General features: G+C 47.7%; 1 protein-coding gene across 1 annotated transcript; it reads right to left on the bottom strand.

Annotated features, from left to right (window-relative positions):
- Positions 1-16,243: 16,243 nt before the first annotated feature.
- Positions 16,244-21,847, bottom strand: LOC119961342 (gastrula zinc finger protein xLCGF3.1-like). The gene is made up of 2 exons (XM_038788731.1): positions 21,716-21,847; positions 16,244-18,792 (listed from the first exon to the last, which is right to left on the bottom strand). The coding sequence occupies exon 2, from the start codon at positions 18,437-18,439 to the stop codon at positions 17,519-17,521; it is 921 nt and encodes a 306-aa protein (XP_038644659.1). The 5' UTR covers positions 18,440-18,792; positions 21,716-21,847; the 3' UTR covers positions 16,244-17,518.
- Between the last annotated feature and the right edge of the window lie 719 nt (positions 21,848-22,566).

Raw genomic sequence — 22,566 nt, 5'->3', positions numbered from 1 at the left:
CCCCCCCCCCCCCCCCCCCCAATTAAGGAGTAAATTTAACATGGCCAATTCACCTACCTGCACATCTATTGGATTGTGGGGGCCAGACCCACGCAGACACGGGGAGAACATGCAAACTCCATATGGCAGTGGCCCGGTATCAAACCCAGGTCCTCGGTTAACCACTGTGCCATCGTACCTGCCCTATAGTGTTGACTTTTGTGAACTCCTTTTACTGGACATTACAAGGGGAGGATTTACAGATAGAAACTCAAATCAAACTTCACATCAAGATTTAACAGAGTCAGGACCTGAATATCATTGGCCTGTGAATGTGGAAGAAGAAATGTTTGTCTGTTCTGTCTGCAGGAAAAGATTTTCAAGATCAGTGTGACTGAAAAAACCCCGATGCACGCACGCACGACTCGAATGAGAGTGTTCCAGTGAACTGACTGTGGAAAGAGCTTTCACCAGTTACACAGTCTGAACAACATCACACCATTCACAGCGGGCCGTACATGTGTTCTCTATGGGGACAAGACTTCAACTGATCGTCAAATGTGGAAAGCGACAAGGGAACCAGCAGCGTGCTGAAACTATGGAAATATGGGGACTGTGGGAAGGGATTCAGATCCCCATGTGAGCTGGAGACTGATCACCATAATCATACCGGCGACAGACCATTCACCTGTTCTGAGTGTGGAAAGGGATTCACTCAGTTATCCCAGTGAGGATTTATCCTCGAGGTGGGCAATATCATTGTTCTTTTTCTTTTTGTTCTGAGAGGGGTTGCCCTGCCAGAAGTAAGCTGGTGAATGAGAGTCAGATGGGGGCTGCAGCTGGTGATGACTATGTGTATCTGGGTGGGGCGTTGGCAGGAAATGAGGGTGGGACAGAGGGGTTAGCTTGCTGATAATGACTATAGAACTGCTTTTGTTTTACTCTCAGGGTGTGTGTGGCAGCCATCTTGTGTGGACCCTTGGCCTGTACTTTTTGAAGATTTACTCGATCGTCCCTCACGGTGGAAATGGCTGATTCCATGATGGGGAAGTGGGGGTGGGAGACCCCGGATTTGGCTGGTCATCTAGAATGTAAGGGATTGGGTCGAACAGTGAAGAGGTCGAGTGTTTTTGCTCACTGAAAGAATCTAAATGCTGGTGTGGTGCTCTTGCAGGAGACTCACTTGCAGGTTAGAGATCAGACCAGGGTGGCACGGTGGCGCAGTGGCTAGCACTGCTGCCTCACGGCACCGAGGTCCCAGGTTCGATCCTGGCTCTGCATCATTGGCTGCGTGGAGTGTGCTCATTCTCCCCATGTCTGCATGGGCTTCGCCCCACAACCCAAAGCTGTGCAGGTTAGTGGATTGGCCACTGAAATTGCCCCTTAATTGGAAAAGAAATAATCGGGTACTCTAAACATATAGAAAAAAAGATGGAGATCAGACCAGACTGCGGAGGGGTGAGCCAAGTGTTTCACTCGGGCTTTGACGAAGGGCTCGAGCTGCTGCAATTCTAATCAATAAACAGATTCCTCTTTCGGTCACTGGGCTCGTTGCGGACACTAATGGGAGATACACGGTGGTCAGTGGGTTGTTGGCAGGTACATTGGTGGTGCTGGTGAATGTCTATGCCCCTAACTGGGATGATGTGCGGCACGGTAGCCCAGTGGTTAGTACTGTTGCTCCACAGCACCAAGGACCCAGGTTCAATTCCCAGCTTGGGTCACAGTCTGTGCGGAGTTTACACGTTCTCTCCGTGTCAGCGTGGGTTTCTTCCGGGTGTTCCGGTTTCCTCCCGCAGTTCCAAAAGACGTGCTGTTAGGTAATTTGAACATTCTGAATTCTCCCTCAGTGTACCTGAACAGGCGCTGGAATAGGTGACCTGGGGATTTTCACAGTTAACTTCATTGCAGTGTTAATAATAAAGAATGTGGCAATTATGTGGCATTTGTGAAAAAATTGTTGGGAGCCATCCCAGACCATCCGACATCGACCCAGGCACCAGAAACGACAATGGCAAACCCAGCAAAAGATTTTTAATAACTGTTCTCATCAGCAGATTGTAAAAGGATTACGGGACACAGATTTAAGGTTGTGAACAAGATCTACAGGGAGATAGGAGGTAGTCATTTTATATAGATCTGAAACTCAATGCTTACACACAAAGGTTGATGATCTCCAGGTCCTGATACCTCGAACGGTGGTTCGATTGTGAGTTTCCTGTCTGCGAATCCCTTTCTAATCCCCCGTGAAAGAAGTTTACAAAGGCATCACTGTCAGTCCAGAAATGTAATTCAGGAAAGATAAAATATTTCTCCTGGTTTGAATTTGCTGTGTGTGTAAATCCTCCCCTCGTAATCCCCTGTAAAAGGTGTTTCTAAAATTATTCACAGATTATAGAATTTATCATAGAATTTACAGTGCAGAAGGAGGCCATTCGACCCATTGAGTCTGCACCGGCTCTTGGAAAGAGCACCCTACCCAAGGTCCACACCGCCACCCTATCCCCATAACCCAACACTAAGGGCAATTTTGGACACCAAGGGCAATTTAGCATGGCCAATCCACCTAACCTGCACATCTTTGGACTGAGGGAGGAAACCAGAGCACCCAGAGGAAACCCACACACACACGGGGAGGATGTGCAGACTCAGACAGTGACCCAAGCGGAATCGAACCTGGGACCCTGGAGCTGTGAAGCAATTGTGCTATCCACTGTCCTACCATGCTACTCGTAATCACTGTCAGTCCAGAAAAGAAATCCACTACATTCTCTCCTCCTGCTCCCGGGTCCACGATGACCACTCATGCTCCCCTCTGCACACTGACCCTCGTTGTCATCAGCAGTCCCCTGATTTGAGGATGATGTTGACTCAGGGTTGCAAGTTTCTGCCCTGGGTCTTCATGTGACTGAACAGAGCCGCAGAGCTTTCGACACGTGGGGCAAGATGTCCAATGAGGCAGTGAAATCCGGAGAGCAGGATTTGTTTCCTTTTCTTTCCATCTCTGCCACCGCTTTGCATCATCAATAAGACATTGGGACTCAAAGACTAATCCAGTTTGATGGACAAGTTGTCTCCATTCTGAACAATGGGGAACAAGCTCCTCCCACTCATTGAAACATCGCACCAGAGAGGCAAACGCGCATGCGCCCTGATGCACATCCAATAAGATGGCGGCTGTTAACCCGAGCCGAACATGAGGAGTTGCAGTTCTGCTAGGTACAGACTGGGTCCCGGATTTTTTCCTCGCGGTTTGCGGCTCACAACAGCTTTACACAACGTTTCCGCCCATCCCCGCGATCTCTCGCTCCCTCATTTTGTTTAAACGCCTCTTACCAATTTCCGATCTGAAAAAACGGCCTTCTCCTTCGCTATTATCCACACTGCGCATGCTTCAATCACAGCAGGCCCCGCCCCTCATTCACTCCGATTAGTTGGAGGACCAGCCGCCCTCACTTGGTCCTCCAGCCCCGCCTCCTCTTCCTATTGGTCGGGACCTGCCGTCAATCACCCGGACATTGTGACGGTTACAGATGGTGAGAGCGGCCATTGGCTCAGGCTAACTCGCTGATTGTTCCTGTCTCTGGCCCTCCCCAGTCCCAACACCTGCTGCCCTCTGACCTCCCACCCCTGTGCCTGAGGTGGGAGTGGGATCACATGGAACTGCAGACCCTGCCCTTCATTGGATTCAATGATGTTTTCACTTCTTCACTGCAGCCTGACTTATGATTGCAACAGACACTGTGTTTGCCACTGTCAAAGTGAGTGAATCCTTTGCTGTTTATCCTCTGGGCCCCAACTCCACTATTATTGTCCGAGACCCTGAGGTGGTGTTGGTGGCGGCTGTTAGGGTGGGGCAGTTCCGACGAATATGCCCCAACCCTCTGCGAGCATGGCACCACATGCCATCCGCAGACCAAAACACTTTATAGTCCTCCCCTTGGCGGGAGACCACAAAACCTCCCTCCGTGACCTCCTCCTGGGTCAGGCAGCCAAAAACCTGACGCCGGAAGGGGTATACATGGCGGAGGGAGAGGTCGCGCAGGCCAAGTGTTAGCGGTGCCACCCGTGACCTGACCTCCCCCAGTAGGTTGAGATGGGGAGGAGGAGCTTGGTGGGGAGGTAGGGCGGCACATTTGAAAGAACCACACGTTCGGCAGTGGCCTCCAGCGGGTCCACCACCATGTGTGTCCTGCCCACCGTCAGCCCCATTTCCAGGACCTGGTAGACATGGTACCGCCTGCTCGGCCCGCAGGAAAAACACAACCTTGGCGTACACCCTGGAGGCAGCTACGATGGGCGAGGGGCCGAAGATCCCGGCCATTGCACGTGTGCACACCTTGATGGTCATGGTGGGGATGGGCACAACATTTGACCCTAAGTTGCCATGGTAGTAGGCAGAAAGACGATATTCAATAAATAAAGACCATTCAATAAATTCACTTTGGTTCAGACAAGACTTTAACCAATTAAGACAAAGGCAGAATTTTCGGGATAGTAAATTTTAAAATATGCTTATTAAATGAAAAAGGTTTATTGAACAACTTTGAGACATTGACTTTTACAACTTCATGCGGGTGATCAGTATAACCCTCTCTGGCTCCTTCTTTGACAGTAATTTCCTTGGAACGCGGCCTCAGGAATCTTCAGTACTTGGCCAGCAAGGAAGACCTTCACAACCTCTACTTTTATCCCCAAAGTGACCATTACTTCACGTCAGAGATGCGCCTGTTGTAACATGACCATTGGTCAATTTGTTCACTGGATTAATTGAATTTGATCCCCAATTACATACACCACCTTCTCTCATTATCTCAGACAGGAATACAATAGAACGGTTTCATACTATCCCTTTATCTGATTCTATACTATCCCTTATTCATACAGTTTCAAATGTTGAGGCTAATCAGAGGTTGAAGGTCTCTCTTGCCAGTACATTTATCCTCATTGCACATTCTTTACATACCCAATTAAGCTTTACATTTTACAGCAAATGAAAATCAGGTTCGATCTAATGGCCACGATGCACAAGACGCAAATCCAAGTGCGGCAGTTACATCGCAGGAGAGTCTGAAATCGGGCACTGCACCAAGCGCCAATCGGTTTCCAATCTAACCGGTCTATCCTCATTGGCGAGATCTGGATACAATTAAGGCCAATCTCCATCCTATTAACGGGAAGGACCCCCTATCTAAAAGCCTCCCTTGATTGAAGCGACTCCCCAGTCGGTCACATGGACACCGATTAGTAATGGCCCACACAGACATGGGCCAGGCATCAGGGTACCTGAGGGGTTCCCCGGGCCATTGGAGACCCCCCTGAGTGGTCAGGGAGAGGGCAGGGTGGCCCCTCCCCCCTCCCCGGCCCAGCCCCGAGAACGTGTGCACCTTGGCACTGCCAGACTGGCACCTTGGCACCGCAAATCTGGGTATTTCACACTCCGCCCATTCATTAAGACCACTCATAAAGGCTGAGTCTTGATTTTGTGCAATAACCATGTCTTTCTCTCCATTTCAGATCCCCTGTGAAAATCCAAACACAGTATATTGTGAAATTGTTAGATTTAAAACAGAACAAGCTGTTGGGATTCACTGCCTGACAAAGGTGCAGGAAGTCAATTCAACAGCAACTTTCAAAAGGGAACTGGACAGATTCTGTGGGAAAAGAAACTTGCCGGCCGATGGAACTAGTCAGATAGTTCACTCAAAGAGCTAGCATGGGAACGATGGGCAGGATGGCCTCTTTCTGAGACTCGTTTGCATTTGAAGAAAGTGTGAAAAACCTGGAAGCCACTTCCTATGAGGGGGCTAGAAGCAGAGATGATGGAATGTTTCCAAAAGGAAATTGGATGGGCTTTTGAGGAAAATAAACTGACAGGGATATGGGGATAGATCAGGGCAATGGTTTGATCTACAGAGATCCACAAGTTGTGCATCTTTGGAATTCTCTACAGCAGAGGCTGTGGAAGTTCAGTCATTGCGTGTGTTTAAAGCAGAGACTGACAGATTTCTAAATCCCAATAACACAAAGGGATATGGGGATAGTGTGGGGGAAAAGGCATTGAAGAGGATGAACATCCATGATTGTATTGAATGGTGGAGCAGACTCGATTGGATGAATACACAACTCCTGCTCCTATGTTCCAATGATCAAAGATAGTCAGGGAGGCAAATTGTCCAATGGAAGAGATTGGAAAAGAGAATAACATCAGTGGGAGGGTCTTTGATTTTGCTGCCCGCTTTCCCAAAGCAGGAGTGTGGACAGGGCTGTGTTCACAACTCTCTGTAGTTTCTTAGACTTGGGCTGAGCAGCTGCCAGACCAAGTGTCATGGGAGTGTCCCTTTAAGAAATGTTTTTTGACTTATCATATGGCTTCAGTGATGTCATTGTGTGGGTGGAGCTGGGCTGTGGCTCTGGGAGTTGGTTTTACTTTCGCTTTGGTTTGGGGCTGTTTTGTGGCTGAGTTTTTGCTTTCGTTTTCACATTTTTGGCTGCTGTACCCAGAAAGAGGAGTATTTTGGCCCGTCTCTCGATCTTCATTTTAAAAGCTATTTCCAGGCTGCTTGATAACTTGAAAAGAAATAATTGTTTTCTGGAACGAATTCAAACCTGCTGTTTTGGAAAGGAAACAAGAGCCTCCAAACCAGGTCTTGAGTGCTGTGTGCTGGCCACACCTTTCAAAAGGAGGTACTGGTTTATGGGATCTTGTTATTAAATTGGAATAATTAAAGTGGGGGATTTATTAAAGGTTATGCATAGATTACTGTAGCTGTGTGGGGTAATGATGTTTGTAATTTATAAAAATGTTTACTGTGTTTAGGGCAGCACGGTAGCATTGTGGATACCACAATTGCTTTACAGCTCCAGGGTCCCAGGTTCGATTCCGGCTTGGGTCACTGTCCATGTGGAGTTTGCACGTTCTCCCCGTGACTGCGTGGGTTTCCTCCGGGTGCTCCGGTTTCCTCCCACAGTCCAAAGATGTGCAGGTCGGGTGGATTGGCAATGATAAATTGCCCTTAGTGTCCAAAATTGCCCTTAGTGTTGAGTGGGGTTACTGGGTTATGGGGATAGGGTGGAGGTGTTGACCTTGGAGAGGGTGCTCTTTCCAAAAGCCGGTGCAGACTCGATGGGCCGAATGGCTTCCTTCTGCATTGTAAATTCTATGATAATCTGTGTGTTTGTAAAAATGTTAACTAAATTCGTAGAATAAAGCTTGTTTTGATGAAAAGTGCTTGAGGCCTCTGTTGAATAACACCTGAAAGGCAGGCCCCTGTGCCCATCGTAACCAAAATCAATAAACAGTTGTAGGTCAGGTGATCTCCATGATATACTTTGGAATTTTCCAAACCCTGGCCCATAACACAAGCTGTGATGCAGCCAGATAAGATGTTTTCTTTGGTGCATTGTAAAAATTGGTAAAAGTCAATGATAATAATCTTTATCATTGTCACAAGTAGGCTTACATTAACGCTGCAATGAAGTTACTGTGAAAATCCCCCAGTCGCCACACTCTGGCGCCTGTTCAGGTTCACTGAGGGAGAATTCAGAATGTTCAATTCACCTAACAAGCATGTCATTCGGGACTTGTGGGAGGAAATGGGAGCACCAGGAGTAAACCCACGCAGACACAGGGAGAACATGCAGACTCCACACAGACAGTGACCCAAGCGGGAATCGAACCTGGGATGCTGGCGCTGTGAAGCAACAATGTTAACCACTGTGCTACCATGCCACCCATGTAGCAATTAATGTGGACATGCTGAATTTCCTTATTTTCCTGAGGAAGTACAGGTGTATTGGTCCTAGCGTCGATGTGGGTGGACCAGGACAGAATGCTGGCGATGTGCAACCTCAGAATTTTAATCTCCACCTCCACCCCATTGATGCAGACAGGAGTGTGTACGATACTTCACTTCCTGAAGTCAATGACTTGCTCCTTAGTTTTGCTGGCATTGAGGGAGAGATTGTTGTCATTACACCACGCCACTAGGTTCCCTATCTCCCTCCTGTACTCTGACTCGCCGTTATTTGATATCCGACCTGTTACGATTGTGTCATCAGCAAATTTGTAGATGGAGTGGGAGCAGATTTTGCCACACAGTCGTGTGTGTATAATGAGTGTAGTAGGGGGCTAAGTACGCAGCTTTGTGGGGCCCCGGTATTGAGGACTATCATGGAGGAAGTGTTCGAGATCCGAACCACTATGGTCGTGTTATGACCAAACATGATGTTGTTGAAAATACGGAAAGATATGTCATTTGAAACATGGAAGAGGCAATATCTGGTCTGAGAGAAACATGAGAGGATACAGGGAAAGATCCCACAAAAGGTTAATAGCAGCTGCAAAGAGCAGGATTATAAAATGCAGATTATTTCTCACAAGCAGTCTTAGCAAACACACAGGATTCATGTATTAAGCTAAAACAATGGCTCACACCTTCATTGAATGTAACTATCTCAGGAAGTATCTGGAAAAGCATGGATGAGAGTTTCAATTGAATTAAGTGACTAATGTTTAAAACAGGCAGGTCTTTCAAGTCATAACCAAGTGAAATTTTTGCATACAGTTAAAAGGAAAGGTTTCACACCTTCATTGAAATTAACTCTCTTAGTAAACAGCTGGAAAGGATGGATGATGTTCAGTTGAATTTGGTGTCAATTCTAAGTGTGAAATTCTACTGACATCAAGGAAATTAAAGAAAATTGGAGACAACCTGTCTACGAGAAACATAATTTAAAGTCAAAATCAAAGGCAAAGTTATGAGCTGGGGACAATTGGAAAATTAAATTATTCAAATGACAGGAATTAAAAGTAACACCTATTGAAACCAAAGCATCTTTGAATATCACAAAGGAACTTTGAACATCACAAAGGACAATGTAATCAGATCTGAGAGGTGAGGTTATGCCCAAAATGAATACTTAGTTGTATTAAAATGTTCAGATCAAAGATACTTTTTGACAATCAAAGTGAAATAAGTTATTTTACAATAAGGTAATAAAAACTTAATATTTGTCAGAAAGAGAATATAAACCCAGGGAGCAGAACCAGAAGGGATGGGGAGGAGAAAAGCATATTCAGCTTTCACAGCTCGGTCATGGCAAAGACAAGACGAGCAGCCGAGCTTGAACAGCTATACATCTAAGGAAGACTAGAATTTAAACAGGAGTCAGAGTCATCTGAGAGATAGCTAGCAGAGCCAGCTCTTATAGCTCAGTACATGGATCAACAAGGCACAGCAACAGAGCTAACCAGTGAACACATCTCAAGAAGACCAGACTTTAAAAAAGATTGATTGTCAAGGTGGGCCTGAAGGTCCCTTCAACCAACCAGCAGGATCCAGAAGCAAGACCTTTTTACCTTTCTGTAAAGAAAGTGTTTGCAGCTTTTAAAAGAAAAAATATAATAACTTAACTTAACCTGAAAAAGTGGTTATTCCTGAAGTCTACTTTACTTACTTAGCAATGCAGGGCCCAGGACATTGATGCTACTAAGTGGTAAGTAGATAAAATCTTCGGTGAAGGTATGGGTTATACCTGGGGATAACTTGAAAATACAGTTTGACCTGAATAGCACCCACCGAAGCCTGCATCGGAGTCAGGGAGTGAGAATCCCTGTTCACCATTTAGAATGTCGGCCCTTTTTGGTATAGGGGGAATTCTAAGAATAGTAGTGAGTTTTCAAAATCAATGTGGATGGATTTGGAGCCACATTTTGCCATGCAGTCGTGTGTGTATAGGGAGTGCAGCCTTGCGGGGCTCCTAAATTGAGAACCATCATGGAGGAGGTGTTGTTGTTTATCCTTACTGATTGTGATCTATGGGTCAGGAAGTTGAGGATCCAGTTGCAGAGAGAGGAGCCTAGTCCTAAGTTTTGAAATGAACTTGGCTGGGATTATGGTGTTGAAGGCAGAGCTGTAGTTAATGAATAGGAGTCTGACGTAGGTGTCCTTGTTGTCGAGATGCTCCAGGGGCGAGTATAGGGCAAAGGAGATGGCATCTGCTGTGGACTGGTTGTGGCGGTGTACGAATTGCAGTGGATCAAGGAATGCTGGGAGTATGGAGTTGATGTCTCCAACATCTCGAAGCAATTCATAATGATCGATGTCAAGGCCACTGGATGGTAGTCATTGAGGCACGTTGCCTGGTTCTTCTTTGGCCCCAGTATGATGGTGGTCTTCTTGAAGCAGGTGGGAACATCGGAACAGAGTAGGGAGAGGTTGAGGAAGTTCGCGAACACAATCGCCAGCTGCTCCGCGCACGATCAGAGATCTCGTCTGGACCCTTTGCTTTCCGAGGGTTCACTTTCAAGAAGGCCAACCTGACTTTGGAGGCTGTGACGGTGGTGTAGCCACCTGAGATGGCCACTAACAAACACAAAATGGAAGACTGCAAAGAGTGCAGGGAAAACGGACATGTTAAAGAGCAAACAGCTTGCCGAGCAATTATGTATTGGGACAACTGCAGAAACCGGTTTCTGACGGCTGTAGAGACCAGGCAGCACTGTGAATGAGAAGCCGTTAGCATATTAATGAGGTGATACCGGGCAAGTCCCAGATACAATGGACACAAATTAAGTATCAATCGATACATTCAATAGGAGGCCAGACCCAGTGGCGCCAGAGAAGCCCAGGACAATAAGTCCTAAGAACCGCCCCAGCAATCAAGGAACGGCCCTAGGATTGGGGGGTTCAAAACGTATCGATTGGGAAGAGGCCCAATCGATCCCCAGCATGAAAGGGAGTCCGCCCAAAGGGGCGCGGACCCCCTGGGACCTATAAAAGAGAGGTCCCATACATGGTTCAGTCTCCTGTCTCCGGCCTCCGGCTCCAGCCTCCAGACCCCTGTCTTCTACATCAGCCGCTGAGCAGCAGCCACCAAAATGCAAGTGCCTAAACGACGACCGCTACCTGAAACCGGCATTACTGACACCCTTGCCAACTGATAGCGATTCGAAGCCTGCAGACCAGAACAGGACAAAGGCCTTGTTCCCTGGCCTCGCAGTTCCTTCTTAGCTAAGTATTAGTTGTTTAGTGGTAGAAGTAAGTTTAATCTTTAGCGTGTGCATGAGTGTTATTATAATTAGAACATAGAACGATACAGCGCAGTACAGGCCCTTCGGCCCTCGATGTTGCACCGACATGGAAAAAAAAACTAAAGGCCATCTAACCTACACTATGCCCTTATCATCCATATGCTTATCCAATAAATTTTTAAATGCCCTCAATGTTGGCGAGTTCACTACTGTTGCAGGTAGGGCATTCCACGGCCTCACCACTCTTTGCGTAAAAACCCACCTCTGACCTCTGTCCTATATCTATTACCCCTCAATTTAAGGCTATGTCCCCTCGTGCTAGCCACCTCCATCCGCGGGAGAAGGCTCTCGCTGTCCACCCTATCTAACCCTCTGATCATTTTGTATGCCTCTATTAAGTCACCTCTTAACCTTCTTCTCTCTAACGAAAACAACCTCAAGTCCATCAGCCTTTCCTCATAAGATTTTCCCTCCATACCAGGCAACATCCTGGTAAATCTCCTCTGCACCCGTTCCAAAGCTTCCACGTCCTTCCTATAATGAGGCGACCAGAACTGTACGCAATACTCCAAATGCGGCCGTACCAGAGTTTGGTACAGCTGCATCATGACCTCATGGCTCCGGAACTCAATCCCTCTACCAATAAAGGCCAACACACCATAGGCCTTCTTCACAACCCTATCAACCTGGGTGGCAACTTTCAGGGATCTATGTACATGGACACCGAGATCCCTCTGCTCATCCACACTACCAAGAATTTTACCATTAGCCAAATATTCCGCATTCCTGTTATTCTTTCCAAAGTGAATCACCTCACACTTCTCCACATTAAACTCCATTTGCCACCTCTCAGCCCAGCTCTGCAGCTTATCTATGTCCCTCTGTAACCTGCAACATCCTTCCGCACTGTCTACAACTCCACCGACTTTAGTGTCGTCTGCAAATTTACTCACCCATCCTTCTGCGCCCTCCTCTAGGTCATTTATAAAAATGACAAACAGCAACGGCCCCAGAACAGATCCTTGTGGTACGCCACTCGTAACTGAACTCCATTCTGAACATTTCCCATCAACTACCACTCTCTGTCTTCTTTCAACTAGCCAATTTCTGATCCACATCTCTAAATCACCCTCAATCCCCAGCCTCCGTATTTTCTGCAATAGCCGACCGTGGGGAACCTTATCAAACGCTTTACTGAAATCCATATACACCACATCAACTGCTCTACCCTCGTCTACCTGTTCAGTCACCTTCTCAAAGAACTCGATAAGGTTTGTGAGGCATGACCTACCCTTCACAAAACCATGCTGACTATCCCTAATCATATTATTCCTATCTAGATGATTATAAATCGTATCTTTATAATCCTCTCCAAGACTTTACCCACCACAGACGTTAGGCTCACCGGCCTATAGTTACCGGGGTTATCTCTACTCCCCTTCTTGAACAAAGGGACCACATTTGCTATCCTCCAGTCCTCTGGCACTATTCCTGTAGCCAATGATGACCTAAAAATCAAAGCCAAAGGCTCAGCAATCTCTTCCCTGGCTTCCCAGAGAATCCTAGGATAAATCCCATCCGGCCCCGGGGACTTATCTATTTTCACCTTGTCCAGAATTGCCAACACTTCTTCCCTACGCACCTCAATGCCATCTATTCTAATAGCCTGGGTCTCAGCATTCTCCTCCACAATATTATCTTTTCTTGAGTGAATACTGACGAAAAGTATTCATTTAGTATTTCGCTTATCTCCTCAGCCTCCACACACAACTTCCCACCACTGTCCTTGACTGGCCCTACTCTTACCCTAGTCATTCTTTTATTCCTGACATACCTATAGAAAGCTTTTGGGTTTTCCTTGATCCTACCTGCCAAAGACTTCTCATGTCCCCTCCTTGCTCGTCTCAGCTCTCTCTTTAGATCCTTCCTCGCTTTCTTGTAACTATCAAGCGCCCCAACTGAAACTTCACGCCTCATCTTCACATAGGCCTCCTTCTTCCTCTTAACAAGAGATTCCACTTCTTTGGTAAACCACGGTTCCCTCGCTCGACCCCTTCCTCCCTGCCTGACTGGTACGTACTTATCAAGAACATGCAATAGCTGTTCCTTGAACAAGCTCCACATATCCAGTGTGCCCAACCCTTGCAGCCTACTTCTCCAACCAACACATCCTAAGTCATGTCTAATGGCATCATAATTGCCCTTCCCCCAGCTATAACTCTTGCTCTGCGGGGTATACTTATCCCTTTCCATCACTAACGTAAAGGTCACCGAATTGTGGTCACTGTCTCCAAAGTGTTCACCTACCTCCAGATCTAACACCTGGCCTGGTTCATTACCCAAAACCAAATCCAAAGTGGCCTCACCTCTTGTTGGCCTGTCAACATATTGTGTTAGAAAACCCTCCTGCACACATTGTACAAAGAACGACCCATCCAATGTACTCGAACTATATCTTTTCCAGTCAATATTAGGAAAGTTAAAGTCTCCCATAACAACTACCCTGTTACTTTCGCTCTTTTCCAGAATCATCTTCGCCATCCTTTCCTCTACATCTCTAGAACTATTAGGTGGCCTATAGAAAACTCCCAACAGGGTGACCTCTCCTTTCCTGTTTCTAACCTCAGCCCATACTACCTCGGAAGAAGAGTCCCCATCTTGCATCCTTTCTACCACCGTAATACTGTCCTTGACTAGCAGCGCCACACCTCCCCCTCTTTTGCCCCCTTCTCTGACCTTACTAAAGCACCTAAACCCCGGAACCTGCAACAACCATTCCTGTCCCTGCTCTATCCATGTCTCTGAAATGGCCACAACATCGAAGTCCCAGGTACCAACCCATGCTGCCAGTTCCCCTACCTTATTTCGTATACTCCTGGCATTGAAATAAACACACTTCAAACCACAGACCTGAACACTGCCGCCCTCCTGCGAAGTCAAAACTGTGCTCCTGACCTCTCTACTCTCAATCTCTCGCACCCCAAAACTACAATCCAGGTTCCCATGCCCCTGCTGAATTAGTTTAAACCCCCCCAAAGAGTACTAACAAATCTCCCCCCCAGGATATTGGTGCCCCTCAGGTTCAGATGTAGACCATCCTGTCTATAGAGGTCCCACCTTCCCCAGAAAGAGCCCCAGTTATCCAGAAATCTGAATCCCTCCCGCCTGCACCATCCCTGTAGCCACGTGTTTAATTGCTCTCTCTCCCTATTCCTCATCTCACTATCACGTGGCACGGGCAACAACCCAGAGATAACAACTCTGTTTGTTCTCGCTCTGAGCTTCCATCCTAGCTCCCTAAAGGCCTGCCTGACATCCTTGTCCCCTTTCCTACCTATGTCGTTAGTGCCAATGTGGACTACGACTTGGGGCTGCTCCCCCTCCCCCTTAAGGACCCGGAAAACACGATCCGAGACATCACGTACCCTTGCACCTGGGAGGCAACATACCAAACGTGAGTCTCTCTCGCTCCCACAAAATCTCCTATCTGTGCCCCTGACTATTGAGTCCCCAATTACTAATGTTCTACTCCTTTCCCCCCTTCCCTTCTGAGCAACAGGGACAGACTCCGTGCCAGAGGCCCGTACCCCATGGCTTACCCCTGGTAAGTCGTCCCCCCCACAAGTATCCAAAACGTTATACTTGTTACTCAGGGGAACGACCGCAGGGGGTCCCTGCACTGACTGCTTCTTCCCAGTCCCTCTTACAGTTACCCATCTATCTCCAGTCTTTGGTGTAACTACTTCCCTGAAGCTCCTATCTATGACCCCCTCTGCCTCCCGAATGATCCGAAGTTCATCCAGCTCAAGCTCCAGGTCCCTAACACGGTTTTTGAGGAGCTGGAGTTGGGTGCACTTCCCACAGATGAAATCAGCAGGGACACTGACGGCGTCCCTCACCTCAAACATTCTGCAGGAGGAGCATTGTACTGCCTTCCCTGACATCCCCTCTAGATTAAAAAAAAAACAAGAAAAAGAAAAAGAAAGGAAGAGCTTACCTGATATTACCTCAAACCCTGATCCCGCTGAAAGGTAAGCAAATTTAAAGGCACTCACTCACCCTCACGACAGGCCCCTGCTCCCGCTTCCCAACCACCGTGGGGTGGGGGGGTTGGTTAGAGGAGGAGGTAGGGTGGGAAACACTCACAAAGTGTTTCGGGTTTAACTGTCACTTGCCAACAGCCCCTCCACAAACCACCTTCAACTTAGGCTGACCGCACTGCACGTATGCAAATTTCCCCAGAACAGCTGATCAGTAGCTCTGCTCTGCTGGTTGCTTGCCTTTACTCAAACTCCTTGGGTCTTCTTCGCAGGTTCACCTTCAACTTAGGCTGACCGCACTGCACGTATGCAAATTTCCCCAGAACAGCTGATCAGTAGCTCTGCTCTGCTGCCCTCTGCTGGTTGCTTGCCTTTACTCAAACTCCTTGGGTCTTCTTCGCAGGTTCACCTTCAACTTAGGCTGACCGCACTGCACGTATGCAAATTTCCCCAGAACAGCTGATCAGTAGCTCTGCTCTGCTGCCCTCTGCTGGTTGCTTGCCTTTACTCAAACTCCTTGGGTCTTCTTCGCAGGTTCACCTTCAACTTAGGCTGACCGCACTGCACGTATGCAAATTTCCCCAGAACAGCTGATCAGTAGCTCTGCTCTGCTGCCCTCTGCTGGTTGCTTGCCTTTACTCAAACTCCTTGGGTCTTCTTCGCAGGTTCACCTTCAACTTAGGCTGACCGCACTGCACGTATGCAAATTTCCCCAGAACAGCTGATCAGTAGCTCTGCTCTGCTGCCCTCTGCTGGTTGCTTGCCTTTACTCAAACTCCTTGGGTCTTCTTCGCAGGTTCACCTTCAACTTAGGCTGACCGCACTGCACGTATGCAAATTTCCCCAGAACAGCTGATCAGTAGCTCTGCTCTGCTGCCCTCTGCTGGTTGCTTGCCTTTACTCAAACTCCTTGGGTCTTCTTCGCAGGTTCACCTTCAACTTAGGCTGACCGCACTGCACGTATGCAAATTTCCCCAGAACAGCTGATCAGTAGCTCTGCTCTGCTGCCCTCTGCTTGTGTTATAATAAACTCTAATTGTTTTGGACTTACTAATTGGTGCACAGCTTTATTGCTTTGAACTTCACCTTGAAACTTGTGGCGGTGTCTTTATGGCACCTGGCGACTCCAGAGCTTAGAACGTGAAACAGAGCCAAAGCGAGTGTGAAACACACTCACCCAGAACGACCAACAGTGGGAATGGGTGTGTCCAAGGCTGCTGGGACAGTTGTCAACAGTTTGTTGGTTTCCTGCTCGAAACAAGCATCAAATGCATTGAGTTTGTCGGGGTGCGCTGTTGCTGAAGATTCTACTCGGCTTTGCTTTGTAGCCCATGATGTTGATTGAGCCTTGCTACAACTGACAAGAGTCCCTGTCGTTAGTCTGCGACTCTAGCCGAGTTTGGTATTGTCTCTTGGAGTCCCTGATGGCTTTGCGGAGGTAATATATAGATTTCTTGTACAGGTCAGGGTTGACTGCCTTGAATACCTCAGACCTGGCCATCAGTCATGAGTGAATCTCCCAATTAAACCATGGTTAATGGTTGGGTAACATACATACTACCTTCTTTTGCACGCAATCTTCTACACTTTTACTGATGAAGTCTGTGATGGTGCTGGCAAACTCGGTTAGGTTGGCTGCCGAGTTCTTGAATATGGACCATCCACTGACTCCAAGCAGGAGGAGCTCTTCCAGTTGCCTCAGACCAGCATTGCACAACCTTCTTAACCGAGTTCTCCGCTTATGTTTCTGCTTGTATGCTAGGAGAAGGAGCACCATCTTGTGGTCTGATTTTACGAAGTGCGGTCCCCTGGATGTTTGTGTAGCAGTGGTCAAGGATGTTGGGGCCCCTGTCGGGGCAGGAGACATGGTGGTGGAATTTTGGCAGTACACTCGAGGCCTGGTTAGAGTCCCCAGCCACGATGAACAAGGCCTCCGGGTATTCTGCTTCATTATTATTTATAGCGGTTACAATTCATCAAGCACCTTCTTCACTTCCGCCTGGGGTGGGATGTAGACCACTGTGACGATGGCAGAAGTGAACTCTGTGGAAGGTAGTATGGACGGTACTTCACAGTCGGGTATTCCAGGTCCGGGGAGCAGTAGTTCACCAGGGTCGCCATGTCCGAGCACCAGGAGGAGTTGATGAGGAGGCAAATCCCTCCACCCACTCCCGGTTCAGTCCTGGATGATTAACAGCAGAATCTAACCAGTCATCACTTGTGAACCCTTTGGTGTCTCAGCATGTTGGATGACCGAGTGAATCCCTCCCCACAGTGAGAGCAGGTGAATGGCCTCTCCCCGGTGTGAACTTGCTGGTGTCTCCGCAATGTGGATGACGTTCTAAATCTCTTTGTGCAGTGAGAGCAGTTGAACAGTTTCTCCTCAGTGTGAATGCACTGGTGGGACATCAGTAGCTGAGAGCTTTTAAACCCACTCTCACCGTCAGAGCGTTTAAAGAGTCTCTCATTGGTGTGAGTGACATTGTGGCTCAGCAAGTGATGACCGAGTGAATCTTTTCCCAGTTGGAGAGGTGAACGGGCTCTCCCCGGTGTGGCCTCGCCCGTGTTTGATCAGGTTTGATGAGGTTCTAAAGCTCTTTGTGCAGTGAGAGCAGCTGAACGGTCTCACCTCAGAGTGAATGCGCTGGTGGCACATCAGTAGCTGAGAGCTTTTGAAACCCCTCCTGCAGTCAGAGCATTTAAAGGGCCTGCTCACGATGTGAGTGACATTGTGTCTCAGCAGGCTGGATAATTGAGTGAATCCCTTATCACACACCGTGCAGATGAATGGCTTCTCCCCGGTGTGAATTCGCTGGTGTCTCTGCAGGTTGGATAACTGAGCGAATCCCTTATCACACACAGTGCAGATGAATGGCCTCTCCCTGGTGTGAACTCGTTCATGTCTCCGCAGGTTGCCAATGTCACTGAATCCCTTTTCACACTGAGAGCAGGTGAAAGGCCTCTCCCCGGTGTGAACTTGTTCATGTCTCCGCAGGTTGCCAATGTCAGTGAATCCCTTTTCACACTGAGAGCAGGTGAAAGGCCTCTCTCCAGTGTGAAATTGTTCGTGTTTCCGCAGGCTGCCAATGTCAGTGAATCCCTTTTCACACTGAGAGGTGAAAGGCCTCTCCCCAGTGTGAACTCTCTGGTGGCTCTGCAGGTGGGATAACCGAGTGAATCCCTTCCCACAGTCAGAGCAGGTGAATGGCCTCTCCCCAGTGTGGACTCGTTCGTGTCTCCGCAGGTTGCCAAAGTCAGTGAATCCCTTTTCACACTGAGAGCAGGTGAAAGGCCTCTCTCCAGTGTGACTGCGTTGATGCCTTTCCAGCTCGCACGGGCCTTTGAAACCCTTCCCACAATCCTCACATTTCCATGGTTTCTCCATGGTCCGGGTGATCTTGCGTCTCACCACGTTGGACGATCAGTTGAACCTCGTCCACACACAAAACACCTATACAGTCTCTCCCTGCTGTGAATGGTGTAGTATTTTTTCAGCCTGTGTAACTGGTTAAAGCTCTTTCCATGTCAGTGCTGTGTAACAGCCTCACACGGGTGTGCGTGTCTCAGTGCTTTTCCAAACACACTGATGTTTAAAATCTCTTGAAGCAGATAGAATAGACAAACTTTTCTCCTTCTAGATTCAAAGGCAGATGATCCCAAGACTCGAGTGACTCAGTCAGTTCTTGACCGGATATTTAGTTTGAGATATCGGCCTCGAACTCCTGTCGTTCGAACTTCCTGCAAACAGATTTTACAATAGTAATCGTTGTCAGTACAAGATAGAAACTCAGAACAGACAATTCTAGTTTCCATCCAACATTCTTCTTCTGTCTTTCCCTGAAATGCTCTAAATCTCAATCCCACAGACTCTCTCTCCATTCTCACTCTGCTGTATCTAATATTCACCCTCCCAATTCTCCTGAAAGTGCTGATTCAGGCTGATTGACAGATCCATGCTCACTGTTTCCTGTCCTGGACACAGAAACCTGTAAATCTTCATGCAGGCTGCCAGAAAGATATATGTCAATATTACTAGATGAAAAATGTGTGTAATATACAGATTGTATTCACTTACTTTCTCCATATAAGGACATTTACTGATTAGAGATGGGGAAATCTGAGGAAGAATTTTATTTAGTCATGGAGTGGTCATGACAGGGAACTCACTGCCCACAAGGGTTGTGGAAGTCGAGATGATCAATAATTTAAAATAAAATAGGATGGTCACTTGAAGAAAATAAACTTGCAGGGGAACAGGGATATCCAGGGGGAATGGGACTGACTGGATTACTGTCCAGAGAGTCAGCATTGACTTGAGTTCCCAAATGGATTCTGTCAGTGCTGCAATGACTGTCTGACTGGAAATATATAATGTGGGTACAGTACTATATTACAAAACTGGAACTAATAATACATGTATTTTATTACAGAACCATCAATAATATATATAATACACACTATATAACACGAGACATATCTCTGTCCATTCTTAAATTTTAAAAAATTAATTTACGGGATGTGGACAATGCTGGTTAGGCCAGCATTTATTGCCCATCCCAGTTGCCCTTCCGAAGTAGTGGTGAGTTGCCTTCTTGAACTGCTGCAGTCCTTGAGGTGTAGGTACATCCCCTGTGCTGGTTTACCAATTCAGTACCAGTACCCAATTCATTTTTTTCCAATTAAGGGGCAATTTAGCGAGGCTAATCCACCTACCCTGCACATCTTTGGGTTGTGGGGGCGAAACCCAAGCAAACACAGGGAGAGTGTGCAAACTACACACGGACAGTGACCCAGAGCCGGGATTGAGCCTGGGACTTCGGCGCTGTGAGGCAGCAGCACTAACCACTGCTCCACCATGCTGCCCTACATCCCCTGTGTTGTTAGGGAAGGAATTCCAGGATGTTTCCCCAGGGACAGTGAAGGAACGGCAATATATTTCCAAGTCAGGGTAGTGTGTAACTTGGAGGGGAACCTCCAGGTGGTGAGGTTCCCAGGTATCTGCTGCTGTTGTCCTTCTAGATGGTAGTGGTTGTGGGTATGGAAGGTGCTGTCTGAGGAACCTTTATGAGTTACTGCAGTGTATCTTGGAGATGGTATACACAGCTGCTACTGTTTGTCAGTGGTGGAAGTTTTGAACGTTTGTGGAAGGGGGTGCAATCAATCACGCTGCTTTGTCCTGGTTAGTGTTGAGCTTCTTGAGTGTTGTTGGAGCTGCACTCATCCAGCAAATTGGAGCGTATTCCATTACACTCCTGACTTGTGCTTGTAGATGTCTGGTGGAAAAGCTTTGGGGCATCAGGTGGTGTGTTACTCGCTGTAGGATTCCCAGAATTTGACCTGCCCTGGGAGCTACAGTATTAATATGGCTAGTCCAGTTCAGTTTCTGATCAATGGTAACCCCCAGGATGTTGGTTGTGGGGGATTCAGCGATGGAAGTGCCACTGAATGTTAAGGGGTGTTGGTTAGATCCTCTCTTAACATAGACATAGAACAGTACAGCACAGAACAGGCCCTTCGGCCCTCGATGTTGTGCCGAGCAATGATCACCCTACTCAGACCCACGTATCCACCCTATACCCGTAACCCAACAAACCCCCCCTTAACCTTACTTTTAAGGACACTACGGGCAATTTAGCATGGCCAATCCACCTAACCCGCACATCTTTGGACTGTGGGAGGAAACCGGAGCACCCGGAGGAAACCCACGCACACACGGGGAGGACGTGCAGACTCCGCACTTGTAGGAGATGGTCATTGCCTGCCACTAGTGTAGCACAAATGTAACTTGCCACTTATTCGGCCAAGCCTTGACATTGTCCAGGTCTTACTGAATTTGGACATGGACTGCTTCATTATCTGAGGAGTCGAGAATGGTGCTGAACATCGTGCAGTCATCTGCAAACATCACCACTTCTCACCTTATGATGGAAGGGAGATCATTGGTGAAACAGCTGAAGATGGTTGGGCCTCGGACACTGCCCTGAGGAACTCCTGCAGTGATGTCCTGGAGCTGAGATGATTGACCTCCAATCAGCACAACCATCTTCCTTTGTGCCAGGTATGACTCCAACCAGTGGAGAGTTATCCTCTGATTCCCATTGACTCCAGTTTAGCTGGGGATTCTTGATGTCATACTCGGTCAAACGCTGCCTTGATGTCAAGGGCAGTCACCCTCACCTCACTCTGGCATTCAGCTCTTTCGTCCAAGTTTGAACTAAGGCTGTAATGAGGTCAGGGGCTGAGTGACCCTGGCGGAACTCAAACTGAGCGTCCAGGAGCAGGTTTTGCAGAATAAGTGCCACTTAATCGCAACTTTGATGACTCCTTCCATCACTTTTCTGATGATGGACAGTAGGCCTACAGAGCAGTAATTGGCTGAGTTGGATTTGCCCTGTTTACTGCCCCCTTAAATGTCAGTCATCTCCTGGCCTTTAATTGTGAACATTAGGAAATAAATCGTCCTTTTAGCCAGACAAATAAATGTGTCAAGCTGAGGGATCAAAGGATGTCAATGTCTTTAAGAGAGAGAGACCTGGGCCAAGCTTCCAGAGTCTGCACCCTCCCTGGATTCACTTCCTTTCCCTTCAGTTGCTGCAAGTGACCAATTGAAGGTGAGAATGAGAAAAGATATGGAAAGGGGAAAAGAAAGTGTTTTACTCACAGATGTTGGAGACAGGAGAAGGTTTCAGTCTGTGTGCAGCTGAAGCTCACTCAGGGTTGGAGGAACAACAGCTTTGCTCAGCACAAACCTCCATGTCCACCTTCCGCATTGAGACAATGGGGGAGCTCTGATTGGCGGAGGGACAGAGTCCTTCCGGTCCTCCAATCTTCCCATTGCGCACCGCGGGATTGAGCTCACCCTGCACATGCGCAGATTCCCCTCTCCCAGACTGCGCAGTCCTGGATTGGGGGAGGGGCTTCTCGCTCTGGCCGGAGCTGTCAGCCGGCTACCTGGAAATCGTCATGACGATGTGCTGGGGGAGAGGAAACAAAGGGTGGGGGCGGGTCTCTCGTGTACTCGCGCACAAATGCAGTGACGTCACCGCGCAACGGATTTATTCCTATTGGCTGATTTAGACGATGTGGAGGTTGGACAATTAGTTTCGGACTAAAACTTCCTCCTCTGGGCAACATCTGGTAGCAAATCAATGTCTCCCCCTTTCAGAAGGTCATAAGATATAGGAGCAGAATTAGGCCATTTGGCCCATCGAGTCTGCTCTGCCATTCTGTCTTGGCTGTACTCATCCTGGATTTAATTCCACCGTACTGACAGTTCTCCATTACCCTCCAACCCATTACCAATTCAACATCTGTCTTCTATAAATCTGGATTTTGCCCTTTACATAAATTGTGTGACATTCATGGAAGTTTGCCAACTGGAGCTTTATTCTCAGTTAAATTCAGCCCTCAGCTCCGTCGCTGCCTGTCATTGACATGAGCAATAGAGACAGAAAGGTGCCCGAGGCTCAAATGGGGGAAGTCAAAACTTGTGATTCGAAACCAACACCCAAC

The sequence above is a fragment of the Scyliorhinus canicula genome, unplaced genomic scaffold (genome assembly GCF_902713615.1).
Source record: "Scyliorhinus canicula unplaced genomic scaffold, sScyCan1.1, whole genome shotgun sequence".
NCBI classification, from domain to species: Eukaryota; Metazoa; Chordata; class Chondrichthyes; order Carcharhiniformes; family Scyliorhinidae; genus Scyliorhinus; species Scyliorhinus canicula.
The sequence above is the reverse complement of the archived record's forward strand: the minus strand, read 5'-3'. Positions and strand labels throughout refer to the sequence as shown.

Bases quoted from the DNA above. Each gene is read 5' to 3' on its own strand.
- LOC119961342 (XM_038788731.1), bottom strand. From the start codon at position 18,439: ATGGAGAAACCATGGAAATGTGAGGATTGTGGGAAGGGTTTCAAAGGC.